General features: G+C 48.2%; 1 protein-coding gene across 2 annotated transcripts in view; it reads left to right on the top strand.

Moving 5' to 3' along the window:
* Positions 1-5,321: 5,321 nt before the first annotated feature.
* The window catches only part of MAPRE1 (microtubule associated protein RP/EB family member 1), a 39,313-nt gene continuing 30,591 nt past the window's right edge, over positions 5,322-14,043 (top strand). The window contains exons 1-2 of one of the 2 annotated variants that reach the window (XM_004697924.2): positions 5,322-5,429; positions 8,555-8,678. In XM_004697924.2, coding sequence (XP_004697981.1) covers positions 8,558-8,678 — 121 coding nt within the window. In that variant the 5' untranslated portion in view covers positions 5,322-5,429; positions 8,555-8,557. Of the gene's footprint in view, positions 5,430-5,685; positions 5,748-8,554; positions 8,679-14,043 lie in introns of those variants that run through there. The other variant, XM_045295323.1, reaches the window with a different exon arrangement.

The following is a 14,043-nucleotide window of genomic DNA, read 5'->3' as shown; positions in this document are numbered from 1 at the left end:
TTCACTTATATACCAAAGTAGGAAAGCCCCTGTTGAATGCCAGCACTGCCCAGCACCATTGTGCATCCACACCGCCTTAGGTCCATCACTCACGAGTGCCTCGTGCCGCTGGGTTGGGGCTGCCTGCATGACTCCACCTGTGCTCCGTCTTAAGGACAGGATATGGTCCTCAGGGTAGACTAATACCTCAGATTTAAATTCCATCTTAGGGAACATTCTATGACATCTGAGTTTATCACATACCACTCAGGACCTAAAATAGTTTATATCGTGCTCATTAAGCGGCAGTAGAACTTGGCATCTCTCCATGCCTCAGCTTCCTCACATGTAAGGTGCATTAAGACAACGCCCATCTTGATTGATGTGTCCCTTCAGGTTCCATTCCTAACTATGTTATTAGAAAGGCCTCACTGGGCTGGAGCAGCACAGGTGCACGTTGCCATGGGGAGAACATTGCAATTAGCTCGAAATTGAGACCCCAGGGCCCTTCCTTGCTCAATTAAGCCATCTTGTGTACAGTGCTGCACCCAGATGTCAAGACAGAATGAAGCGAAATAAACAGTTCCGGCCTCGAAAGCACAAGAAAGGAGATGGGCCAGCCCCCCAGGTGAGGGGGCTTTGGGTTTCCTTAGCCTCCTGTCCTGCTGGTTGGCTGGAGAGTTAGATCACTGTATTCATCCAGGTCTGAGTGACTCCCCAGCTCTGGCAATGCATACCTGAGGGGCAGAAGCAGCTTTTTCTGCCTTTTCTGAAGCTGCCTTCTGCTTGCAGTCGCCCCATTGTTTTTGGCGAATGACAACCTCTTGGGGTTTTCCATCTGCCAAAGGTTGGGACAATAAAATAGCACTGCCTTAGGGCTGCTGTGGGAATCTGGGTGTAAGAATTAAGATGCTTGGCTTAGGTAGATGTTACTGATTTTTTTTTTCTTAATGCCTTTAATCTGGAGTGTTCCTATGGTCAGCAGGTAAAAGTGGTCACACCCAGGTTTTAGTAGTGTTGTATGAATAATAAAGTCTCAGGACAGAATGACTAGTGTCCCTGCCCATAGTGACAGCCGCTGGTGGAAACTGCTCACCACCCTTGTCCTTGGTCCCCTTGACTGCTTACTGGGCAGAGTGGGTGGTGTTAGCTTTGGTACCTAGCACTCTCAGGAGCTTTTGGGGAGAAGGATTCTCCGGGCCTTCAGGGAGTGGACTCCATTTCATTGGGTGGGAGGCAAGTGGCAGGAGGTGAGGCAGCATTGGACCAAGTTTTACACTTTAGGTATGCCACTCCTGTGCTGGGGTGCCTGCTCTGCCAGGCTTGTGGTCTGTGATTTCTCTCTTAGGCCTTCTAGGTTCTTGTATTGGGTCTCTCCCCTGACTCCTGTGACTGAGGCTACCACATTTTTTTGCCACGAGAGTGTCTGGTGGGTGTGAACTGCCAAATCTGCCACTTGAACATCAGCAAGACTCCTTAAGACAGCTGCCTAAAGGCAAATTAACATCTCCATAGCTATTTCTCGCATGATAAGCGAGTTTAATAAATTATTTAGCTTTATTGTGAATTGGGTGAAGGTGTATAGATCAGAACGGTTTTCCACTCAACAATTCATACGTTTGTTTCATGTCATTGATTGTGATCCCCACAATGGACATGTACATAACTGATTCCACTTCTTCCCTGTGTTCCACTCCTTTTCGAACCCTTCAGAACTTTGTCTTGGGTAAATGCTGCTTTTTTGGTCTCAAGTGGCTGCTTATTCTAAGTAATGTGTACTCCCCTAGTGTTCCTCTTATGGATAGATCTATTGGCTGCCTGAAATACATAGCCAACTGGGTGAGTTTATTTCTTGATCTGAAGGGTTCCTAAAGGTCATAGTCTGGGGGTTCCACCAGTCTCTTATCTGAGCAGTCAGCCTGACCTTTTTCACAATTTCAAGTTGTATCCTACATTTTCTTCTCCCTCTTGTGATTCCTTTCAGAGCAGTTGATAGTCGGCACCATCTAGTTCTTCTGGTCTCAGGGCTGTGGAGGCTGATGTTCATGTGGTCCCTTAGTCCATTGGACTCATTACAGTGAACCCTCATTTATCGCGGTTAATCGGTTCTAGACCCTACCGTGATAAATGAAATTCTGCGAAGTAGGATTCCTTATATCCAAAAGTTTTACCTTTTCCTGGATGGTGAGCATATTCCTCTGGCGCTTATTTTTATTGTCAGAAGGCTTAGCAGAAGCAGCTCGTTTAGGAGCCATCATAGGGCTTAGATAAAACTTCTTAAAAAGTGCAAACAATTACAGTACACTGTACAAAAGCAAAAATGCATCTGATACGTAGCTCTGATACGTAGCGATACAGACAGAAGCGTGTACAGTATGAGCCAATCAGTGGCAGTAATGACAGAGCATGCGCTGTTACGCAAAAACCGCGATAGAGTGAAGCCGTGGAAGTCGAAGTGCGAAGTGGCGAGGGTTCACTGTATATCCACACGTCTTCAATTTTCTTCATTCTTGTTTTCTCCAGAGAGGGAGTGACCAATCATTGATCCTTAGATGGCTCTTCATGAGTTTTTAAGACCCCAGTCACTCCTCACCAGAGCAGGATATAGAACATGATCTATGCAGACCATATTATTATGCCAATTGACCTCGGTGTGCAGAGACCCTGGTCTTGAACCCCTTGACCCAATGACTCATTTCCTCAAGTTGTTTGGCCATGTCTAACAAGTTTTTATAATTGCCCCCTGGATGTTCTACCACATTCATGGAGATAGTTGCAGCAAAAGTAAATAGAAAAGTATTGGGGTGGAAATGCTTGTTTTCAAAGATAAACATTTTCTTTCTCTAGGTTTTTGCAATCAAGGCTTAATCTGACTCAGATCACCTTAGTTCACCTTGTCATGGAGGAGGAGACTGACCTTGGGTCAGTAACACAGCTCTGTCACATCTCTTCAGGAGTAACAGAAGCACTTCATTTTGGAAGCCCTTAGAGAAACCTCTTTTGACTCCCCGCGTCTTCATCGCCAGGTCCAAGCACTTCAGCCTGTCTCCTAATGCTTTTTCTGGCTTCCTTGTGTCCCCCCCAAATGTCCTCACCCCACCCCAGATGGCCATCCACGCGACTGATAGTAGTTGGTTATGTTGACATTAATCAAATGGATTAATTGCTGCCAATCAGAAATCATATGTTTTGAGCACTCAGTTTGCTGGAGCAGTCTAAGAATTCTATACACATTGAATACTAACACCTAGCAGAGTCAGGATTTAAAGACTTCTCATCAAATTGCCAATTACCAAAGCCACAACGTCTCTTGGAACCACTATCTTCATGAGCAACACACGAGTCACACATATTTCCCAAAGCACTCACAAACAAGCATCTTGACTCAAGGATCCTGGCTCAGTTCAATTAAGGATACTGGCACTATTATCACTATTGCTGTAAGCATTTGTTAGCAGCGCTCATTGCTGTTGCTTCTCTTACTCCAAACCTTTGACCAGGTCAACTCATCTTTCAAGGCAAGTGCCCTGTCCTGGAAGAGCAATGGTATAGGCGTAGTGGTTGGACTGCTGACCTCAAAATCAGTGGTTTAATCGCACCAGCCACTGGGCCACAGAAACATGAGGCTAGGTGTTCCTGGAGAGGGTTGCTGTCAATGGACTGGGTAGCAGTGGAGCATCTTTGGGAAGGCTTTCATGGCCAGAGTAAGACCAGGTATCTTGATGTGCTCTTGGAGTGCCATACACTGAAGAGATAACCGACAGAACTGGTAATTGAAATGCCTCTCCACTGACCTGCCCCAGCCAGTATCCCAATGCATGCTTGAACACCGCCCAGGGCTTCACCAACTAATTGGGTGAGGTTTAACTCAGAAGGACATTCCAGGGTCCTGCTCCAGGAAGTACAGGTGCTGTCTAGCACTAAGTTTAGCTTGTAATTAACTAGTTATTAAAACATTAACTAGTTATTTGTGTCATTTTCTCTGTCTCCTCTGCAAAACGAGACATCTAAGAGGTTAGAGGTTGTGCTTGGACTTTGCTCACCATCAAATTCCCAGAACCAGATCTGGAGATATTTATTGAACACACACATAAATGATATCTAGAAGAAATCAGTTTGAAAAGCTAGACACACTTCTGTCATCCTGGGCAAGTAGATTGACCTCTCTGAGCTCTTTAAAATACCAAGTCCAGGACCCAGGTCAGTCTGAGTCCTAGTGATTGTATGATGATGTATCAGTCCACTCCCATGAAGTAACCCAGTGGGGGCTTCCTAGGCCGTAAATCTTTATGGAAAATAGATTGCCACATCTTTCCCCGTGGGGAGTGACTGTGAACCTTTGGGTTAATGGTCTAGGGCTTTAACCACTGTATCATCCATTGGGATCCTTCTCATAAAATTGGTGTGATTTACTCTGTCTGTTGAGAATTGAAATCTGGCAAGAGTAACCATAAGGTCTTGCTTCCATGGGATTGACTGGAAAGACAGACCATAAAGATGCGAATAAGTTAGTTAATTGACCGCAATACGGTTTGAACCAGAGTTCAAACCTCTGTGGTGTCATCCGGACTCCTAGAGAGAGACCCTATAAGACCAAATAGAACGCCCCAGAGAGTTGACAGGACACTGCTTTCAGCGAATCTGCTGGTTCAAGGGACCATCTTTTTACTTAGAAGCCAGCACTTTAAACTCTGTACCACCAGAGCACCTAATAAGAAAATAAACCAGCTGATGAGCTTAGAGCAGTGGTTCTCAACCTGTGGGTGCCGATCCCTTTCCCAGGGGTTGCCTAAGACCATCGGAAAACACAAATATTTCACAATACATAAGTGCATGTTGCTTTGTGATTAATCACTTGCTTTAATTATGTTCAGCTTGTAACAATGAAAATACATCCTGCATAGTCATGACGATTCCTAACGGTAGCAAGATTACTGTTGTGAAGTAGCAACGAAAATAATTTCATGGTTGGGGGATCACCACAACATAAGGAACTGTGTGAAAGGGTCGCGGCCTTAGGAAGGTTGAGAAGCCCTGGCAGAGGGTCTTCATAGCTAGAATTAACAATAATCTTGCTGGTAAAACCAATGTATTTGTCTTCGGTTACGTCTCAGAAGAATTTCTAAGCGGACCACTAGGGGGAGTCCCACTCGCGCCGGAAGGGCCTTCATTGGCAGCAGCCGATCACGTGGCCACACTGCCGGCAGCCGGCGCCCCGCCCCCTAGACGCTCCAGCCGTCAGTCAAGGCCGGCCCCGCCCGCCAGCGCGCGACGGATCCCTTCTCTATAAAAGGAGCCGGCGGGCGGTAACGAGCCTTTACGTCGATGCGTAGCAGGGCGTGCGTGTGAGGTCATCGCGCGGGCGCGCGGGCGGGGCAGGGCGGTTTGAACGAGACGAAGACGGAACCGGAGCCGGGTACGGGCACTGGACGAGGTTCAGTTGAGAGCCGGTGAGCTGTTGGGGGATCGCGGGCTCAGGGCCGTGCGGGCAGCCGGGGGGGGGGCGGGGGGGGGGGGGGGGGGCTGGGACTCGGCCCTGACGGGCCGTGGTGTCGGGGCCGTTGCACCGGGCGCTGCGGTTTCGGGGGGTGGGGTGCGGCGGTGGGGGGGAAGGGCGGGGCCGTGACCCGGCGCGTGCGGACTGGGTGGGGGGCGGAAAGCGCGCTCCGCCGCCCGTGGGGGCGGGGCCTCGGGCCGGAAGTGGGGGCTACCCCTTGGCGGCGTGAGGGCTTCTGGGCATCGGCGGCGCTCTCCGGCCCGAGGTCCAGGTTAGCCCAGCCCGGTTGGCGAGGGTGGAGGAGGTTGTCTGTTGTGTGTGTGTGTTGTAGGCGGGCGCTGTCGGGAAAATCTGCCCCCCGCCCCCCATGCGGACACTGTAGGAGGCAATACTGCCCGATAACGAGTTTTCAGGTTTTGGATTCAGGCCCGGGGTGGATGTTCTGCCTGTGACCTTGGGCTTTAACCCCTCGAGGCCTCAGCTTCCTCATCTATGAAATGGGACAATGGTCATCCTGTGCCCAAAGCTCCCGAGTTAAGATGTGTGACGAAAAGTAAGTCAGGTCGTCTTCCATCCTTTGTTGAGTGCCGTCTAAATGCTAGGCACTGTGTTAAGTGCGGGTTAGACACCCTGGAAAGGCACTGGCCTGCCCCGAGTTGACGTTTGGTGGGGAGACAGAGTAACTAAGAAAATGAGTACATGGGCCAAGGTGATTCCATATAATAAGTATGACTAAGGCAGTAAAGCCAGGTTATGAAAAATGCTCTCCTGATCCCTGCTTCAGGGCAGAGCCTGGCACCACTGCCCCCATCCAAGGGAGGGACGTGGCACCAGAAAGAGCCCCTGGGCCCCACCTGTATGCTGACAACCACCCTGCCTTTCAGGGGCACACAATTTGGTCCCTCTCTCTCCAAAGGGCCTAATCTGACGACCTTGAAAGCAACAGGGAGAGTGCTTGCAGCATTGCAGTACTGAAGGAAGGGAGTGCATGGATGGGCAAGGAGGGAGCTTTTACAAGATGGTTAAGACCTGGATCAGGCTGCTTTGTGAGAGTGAGGCTAGTGTGGTCGGCACGGGGTCTTCCCTTGTTGTCAAGCTGGTGGAATTGTTAAGGGGGCAGGGTGAGCTGTAGCGCTGAGAACTAGGCTCTTTTGACTGCCAGGAAGAGCCAATTAATAGGCTGAGTCAGTGGACTCTTGTTGCACATCCGCAGGGTGCCTAACTCCATGTGTTTAGTGGCTGCAGAGTATTAAAGTACTGCTAATGAAAGAGTTTTGTATTAGATGAGGATGGAGGGCCATTAACGTTTTTTTCTGAGCTGGGGTGTGGTCAGGAGACACGTGGCTTTACCAGCTGCTTACATTTTATGGCAGGGAAGGATGCGTGACTATCTCCAAAATATATTAACCAGCACTTAGCCTGGCGCTGTCTCTTTGGTTCCAGTGATAAACGGCATTTTTGCAAACAGTTTGCCTTCCATTCATTGACTCATTCATTCAAGGGCTTTTTAAGGAGACAACTTGTTCTGACTTAGGATTCAGAAAAGTCTCTTTCCAGCTGCTGTGCGAAGAACAGATTGAGACACATTTGTTTGAAGGCTGCTGTAGCCAGTCTCAAGGAGAGATGGCAGGGTTCGGCATTCTGTTTGGCTCAGGAATGTGAAGATGAGTGAGACGTGGCTCCTGCCAGGACCTTGCGTGGTGAATCCCTCGTCTGTGAGAGATACCAGGCCATGTATGATAGATAGGACCTCATTTAGGCCTCCCCTGTAGCCGCACATTAACACCCGGCGGTCCAGGGCTGAAGTATTCAGTTCTTTGCCTCAAGCTGGTGGCCCCTGGCCCCGAGCTGGTTCCGGGGCATTTCAGGAGATGAACAGGTAATGACACACAGTATGAAAAATACCAGTAAAGAGGGTTGAATGAAAAGCCTTGGCAACCAAAAAGCTCACTGATAACACGTCACTGCCGACTCACGCAACCCTATGGGACAGGTTAGAACTGCCCTTCTGGCTTTCTGACACTGTAACTCTGTGGGAGTAGGAAGCCTCGTCTTTTACCCAAGGAGCCATTGTTGGTTTCAAACTGCTGAGCCAGTGGTTAGCAGCCCAGTGCACCACCCAGTATGCCACCAGGGCTCCTGCTCCTTTGAACACAAGGAGGGATTAATTTCTCAGTAGTGTCAGGAACCAAATCCTCTTGGCCTCCTACATAGCTTGGCTTTTTATCTACTTGAGTTTGGGAGTGTTAGAATATTGATGGTTTGCTTATCTGAAGAACAGTTTATGTCAATACATTTTTTTCCTTCTTTCTCGTTTGACACTACCCTGCCAACCTGGAGAAAGTGTCCCCTGAGTGCAGGGTACTGTGTGCCAAATGCCATGAGGGGTTTTGAAGGTCAGGCCTGCTAAGTCACTTATCTGTCTGGGCCGCCCTCTCTCCTGCTATTCAAAAGTGAGGGCTGGATGGCTGAGCCAGGTGCTCAGTAGCCCTGCACAGATGTAGGTGGCTCAGTAGAGAATTAGGGCCAGGGGCTCAGGATTGTGAGGTCAGCCATTAGTACCTCTGTAGTAATTAGGTAATTCTTGTTATAGGGTATAGATATTTTGGTATGTTAATAGTTAAGCTTAGACCGACATTTTCTAAACAGAGAAATTGTTTAGAATTTGCCTTGGCAGAAGCCTCCCTTCCTAAAGCCCCTAATCACCCCTGAGTGTCTCTGTTCCTTTAGACCTTTCTCACAGTCACATGAAAACGTCCTCTCAGCTTGAGGCTGGCTGGCGTTGGGCACATCGCTTCCAGCCAGACTAGTGGCAGGAATCCTAGTGATGCTGGTTTTGCCTGACTGAAAAGAAGGTGAGGTTATGATGTACAAATGTGCTTGACACAATGGATGTATGTATGAATTGTGATAAGAATTGTACGAGCCCCCAATAAAATGATTTAAAAAAAAAAAGGTGAGGCTTAGAAAGTGAATGTTTTCACAAGTCTGCTCTGGGTGTCTGTCCAGGAAATGCATGCCCTCACTTGCATGCCTGATATAACGTGAGCTCCCTTCTCTCTTCCTGGCATGTTCTAGAAGATGGCAGTGAATGTATACTCGACGTCAGTCACCAGCGATAACCTGAGTCGACATGACATGTTGGCTTGGATCAATGAGTCCCTGCAGTTGAATCTGACAAAGATCGAACAGTTGTGCTCAGGTAAGAGAAAATCCTCTCCACTCCTCCTCAGGAATGCTTGCTGGGCCTTTAGGCCTGCTCAGTCCCCTATCTGATCAGGTGCAGAAGCCACACAGAGAAGTTCAGGGTCAGTGTTAGGGCCACTCCGATTCTTCCTCTCCGCCCTGCTTCCACTTCTTACCGGAACTATGCTTAAAAGATCTGGCTTCTGGCCTGTGTACTCAGCATTCCTGCTGGAGAGACCGTATCATGAGGCTCCAACTTACCCGTCTACACTCTTGGGTTATCCAGATGTTAAATGGTTCACATGGGGACAGTAATTGCGTACTGTTGTTCTACTCTTAATAGTTATTGTCCTCTCTCATACAAGGTGCAGAAGCAAGTAAAGTGCCTACGCAGATAGGGTGTCCACACGATAGCGCACATCGGAAACCAAAGTGCCAGGAGGCGGTGCATTATTTGTGTCAAGATATGGCAGTTCACCCGTGGCATGTTCCCAGGAAGTCCGAGACCACAGTCAGCCAGGTGCCATTTCGACCCTGATTTTATTAAATTACTGCTTCACAGCAAGAATTGGGCTTAAATCATTAAAAAAACAAACCATGTTTTGTTTCTGATAAAAAGAATAATGTGCTAACCCTATGACATTTAGAAAACTAGAAGGAACATGACAAACTCGCATTTTTCAGAGAAAGCCACCATCTGGATGCTTTTCATTCTGTCCCTTTTCTCTGCACGTATATAGTTGTTTGTACCCTGGCTGCTTTCACCTAACATTGTATTCTGGGTATTCACAGGTGTCATGCAATATCTTGGAATTAAAAGCCAGTTGCTATCCAGCTGTGCTTCGACTCGTGGCCGCCTGGGCGGGTCAGAGCAGAGCTGTGCTCTGAGTTTTCAGAAGGAGATTACCAGGCCTTTCTTACGAGAGCCTCTGGGTAACCGACCTTGTGGTTAAGTCGCTGGCACCCAGACCAAAGGGCTCTAACTTTGTTTGTGGGAAGTGTGTGCTATGGATAGACCGGTTTAATGTCTTCCAGGGTTTGGGCAGTTGGTTTCTAATTTTTCCATTGTATGATTTATTAAAAAAAGCAAACTCTGCCACGCGATCAGTTCTGCCTGTTGTTAGCCCCGCTCACTCACAGCAGCCTGGGTCCAACAGGACGCAGCAGTGGCCATCCTCACCACTGTTGTTTGAGCTCCTGGTGCATCTGCTGTGCCAGGCCTCTTCATGGGGGCTCCTCGCGTGTGCGGATCGCCTTTGGTTCTGACCCACAGTGCTCCTGTGGGGCTTCTGAGGTGGTGGAGCCCTTACGAGAGCAGATAGCCTCAATTGTGTCCTGCCATATGACTGACGGAGAGGTATAATTTAGTACCCCTGAATATAAATAATCGGTCACAAGTTATTAGATCAAAGGGTTTGAATTTGAGGCTTTGGTCATTGTGTTTTCAAGATGTGAGCCATTTCAACCCATAGCTGTCGCGTCTAGTGTGACTCACAGTGACCCTGTGAGACAGTGAAATTACCCACGGGACTTCCAAGGTGATACACATCTTAATGTGGAAGCTGACTGCTGTACCTTTCTCCCATGCAGTGGTTGGTGCTTTCGAACAGAGTACTTAGCCACCAAGCGCTCTAACCACTGTGCAGCCTGGGCTCCTTGCTAGCACTTTACATGCCCTGTGAAAACTATGGTCCCACCTTTTGAGTTGTGACTGCAACTCTTTTTGACATGCTAAGGAAAATGTTAGGATCACAGAACTGGATCTGTGGCAGATAGGAGTCAGGTCTGGACTCTACCAGGGGGTTAATGGGATAGGTATGGAACCAGTTGAAATTCTTGTCTGAGGGAGAGAATGAGAATCCTCAGGCTGTCCTTAATAATGAGAACAATAATCATTTAATTGAACCAGTTAAGTACCAAGTCTCAGGTAAATGCCTTTCAAGCATCTCCATTTAATTCTCATTATACCTCTCTGAGGTACGATTATCAACCACATTTTAAAGCTGGGTTGAGTAACAAGCCTGGTGGCTAATTAGGTGCTGTTGAATCCGTTCTGACTCACAGCAGCCCTATGCATAACCGAATGAGACACGGCCGGTCCTGTGTCATCGTCAGCCATTCGGTTCGAGCCCAGTGATGTGGCCGCTGTGTCAGTCCAGCTCCTCTCCAGTCTTCTCTTTCCCTGTCCTGCTGCTGGACCAAGCACGAGGTTCTTGCCCAGTGCCTCTGATGGCGTGACATCAGGTCTCATCATCCTCGCTTCTAAGGAGCCTTCTGGCTAAGACGGATTTGTTGGTTCTTCTGGCAGTCCACGGTACTGTCAGTGTTCTTCACCAGCACCTTGACTCAAATGCATGCATTCTTCTGTGGTCTCCTCAGTGTCCAACCATCACGTGCGCCTGAGACGATTGAAAAGAATCTGTGGCTTGGGTTAGGCGCACCTCAGTCCTCAAAATGATGCCGTCCTCGCCCTTCAGCACTTGAAAGAGAACTCGTGCAGCACACTCACCCAGTGCAATATGTTGTTTGATTTCTTGGCTGTTAATTCCATGAGCATTGTGTGGCTCTAAGCAAGGGGAAATCCTTGACAACGTCAGTCTTTCTCTCCATTTATCACGATGTTGTTACCTGCTGGTCCACTTGTGAGGATTTTGGTTTTGTGTACATGGAGTTGTAATACATACTGAACGAAGGCTACTGCCCTTGATCTCCCTCAGCAAGTGCTTCAAGCCCTTCTAGGGCTTTATGAATCACAGAATAGGGATCGGAACCTTCTTACACCTCAAGAACATATGCAGTGTATACAGTACTCGTTGCTTCTTCAGATTTTCCTTTCAGGTTGATTTAATATTGATGCTGTCATTCATGATTTTCCCCCTGTCTGTGGAACTTGTACTTTCTGTCGGGTCTCTGTTTCATTTGCTTGTCTTGTTTCCTCTGTGAAGGTTCATCTCAGTTTTATAGATGGCCAGACTACTTGTGAAGTTGTAATAGTGAAACAGTGGTGCCTAATGATGATCAAGGAACTCGGGGTCCAGTAGGAGGTTATGAGTTAGACAGCTAACCACAAGTTGGAGGTTCAAACCCTCCAGCTGCTCTGTGGGGAAAAGGTGAGGCTTTTTCTTCCCATAAAGACATACACGGTTGCAACCTGGGATTTCATGATTTTCACCTTCCCAACACAATCGCTGAAGACAAAGTAGGTGCATAAGCAAATGTGGTGAAGAAAGCTGATGGTGCCCAGCTATCAAAAAAAGAGGCTTGTTGATAAGCGGCCATCTAGCTGAAAAGCAGCAAAGCCCACATGGAAGAAGCACACCAGCCTCTGCGTTCACAAGGTGTTGATAGAATCAGGTATCAGACATCAAAGACCCAGAACAAAAAAAATCATGCCATTGTGAGTGAGGGGGAGTGTGGAGTGGAGACCCAAAGCCCATCTGTAGGCAATTGGACATCCCCTTACAGAAGGGTTGCAGGGAGGAGATGAGCAAGTCAGGGTGCAGTATAGCACCGATGAAGCATACAACTTTCTCTAGTTCTTTAATGCTTCCTCCCTACCCCCACTATCATGACTCCAATTCTACCTTTACAAATCCGGCTAGACCTGAGCATGTACACAGGTACAGAAAAGAACTGGAAACACAGGGAATCCAGGACAGATAAACCCTCAGGACCAATGTTGAGAGTAAGGGAAAGGTGGGGGGAGAAAAGGGAAACTGATGCCAGTGATCTAACTATAACCCCCTCCCAGGGGGATGGACAACAGAAAAGTGGGTGAAGGGAGACATCGGTCAGTATAAGACATGAAAAAATAATAATTGTCTTTTTTTTCTGTATAAGGCAGAGTTTTATATAAATGATAATAATTTGTAAATTGTCAAGGGTTCATGAGGGAGGGAAGGGAAAAAATGAGAAGCTAATAGCAAGGGCCCAAGTAGAGAGAAAATGTTTGGAGAAGGGTGTTGGCAACAAATGTACAAATGTGCTTGACACGGTGGCTGGAAGGATTGTGATAAGAGCTGTGGGAGCCCCCATAACCTGATTAAAACAAAGACATACAGGGTTGCAGTGCGTCAGAAACAACTTGCTGGCAGTGAGGGGGAGATTGCTGGTTCCGCACCCATCCCCTTTTGAACGTGCACACCGATTGTCAGCCTCGCTCTGGGCTACCTTCTGCCACTTGCTGGTTCCGTCTTCATAGCCCATTTGCCTGAGACTTTCAAAGCTGGGCGCCCGGCGATGTGGGGCATGAGGTCATCTCCACTAGCTCCTTCCCCACACCGGCAATTTCTCCCTCCCTTTTATGTCTTTCTGCAGGGGTGTTTCAAGGTGCAACTCACAGGGTTACCTGTGAACACTGTCTCTCTGCACAGGTGGGCAGGTGGTACCTGCAGGAGGCAGGGTGCTGGCGTGGGCCGTCAGGCCGGGAGAACAGGAGGTTTCCATCGGCTCTGAGCCACGTGACTCTGGGGCAGCGGTTCTCAACCTGGGGGTTGAGACCCCTTTGGAGGTCAAACGGCCCTTTCACAGAGGTCACCTAAGACCACCGGGAAACACAGGTGTTTCACAGTATATAATTACATATTGTTTTTGTGATTCATCACTATGCTTTAATGATGTTCAATTTGTAACAATGAAAATACATCCTGCTTATCAGACATTTACATGAGGATTCATCACGGTAGCAAAATGACAGTGATGAAGTAGCAACGAAAATAATGTTATGGTTGGGGGCACCGCCACATGAAGAACTGTCTGAAAGGATCGTGGCTTGAGGAAGCTGGAGAACCACGGCCCTAGGGGTTGCCTTCATGGTGGTTTCTTCTCTGTGTGCTGGACTGTTGGGCGTGCCCAGGTGTGGACAAACTGAGGTGCCCTGGCATGCTTCGGAGCCGGACCTGGAGGTAGTGCTTCTTGCTCATGGGCCAGAGCTTACGCAGTCTGAAATGCCTGATTTTGGACACCAATCAGTCTGACCCCGCAGACCACTATTTCCGCTATTGTGCTATTTCTGATGTATTGCTTTCTTAAAAGTGCTAAGTAAGCCCACGTGTCAATTATGTGTAATCAGTCCCAATGCTGTTGTTGGGTAGGAAGCCCTGAAGTATTAACTCAACTTCACCTGGTGCCAGCTGCAGTTCTTGTCCCAGAGAAAAGTGCTTTTCCTGTGGAAAGTGCCAAGGGCAGGATGCTTAGCTGTGATTTGTAAACCAAATTTGGTTCATTCATAACCTATCTTCTTAAAATTCTCTCCTGGAATCTGTGAGTGATTGCGTTTTTGTCACAGGAGTGTTTAGAAAAAAGCAGGTCTCGACTTCCGGTAGGAGAGCAAATCGGATGAACCCAGACTTTGTGTTCCCGAGGAGGGGCTGCTCTGGTGG

Source organism: Echinops telfairi, unplaced genomic scaffold, assembly GCF_000313985.2.
Source record: "Echinops telfairi isolate 266 unplaced genomic scaffold, ASM31398v2 ScPeMD7_5592;HRSCAF=6446, whole genome shotgun sequence".
Classification (NCBI taxonomy): domain Eukaryota; kingdom Metazoa; phylum Chordata; class Mammalia; order Afrosoricida; family Tenrecidae; genus Echinops; species Echinops telfairi.
Note: the sequence above shows the minus strand (reverse complement) of the source record. Positions and strands in the feature narration are given on the sequence as shown.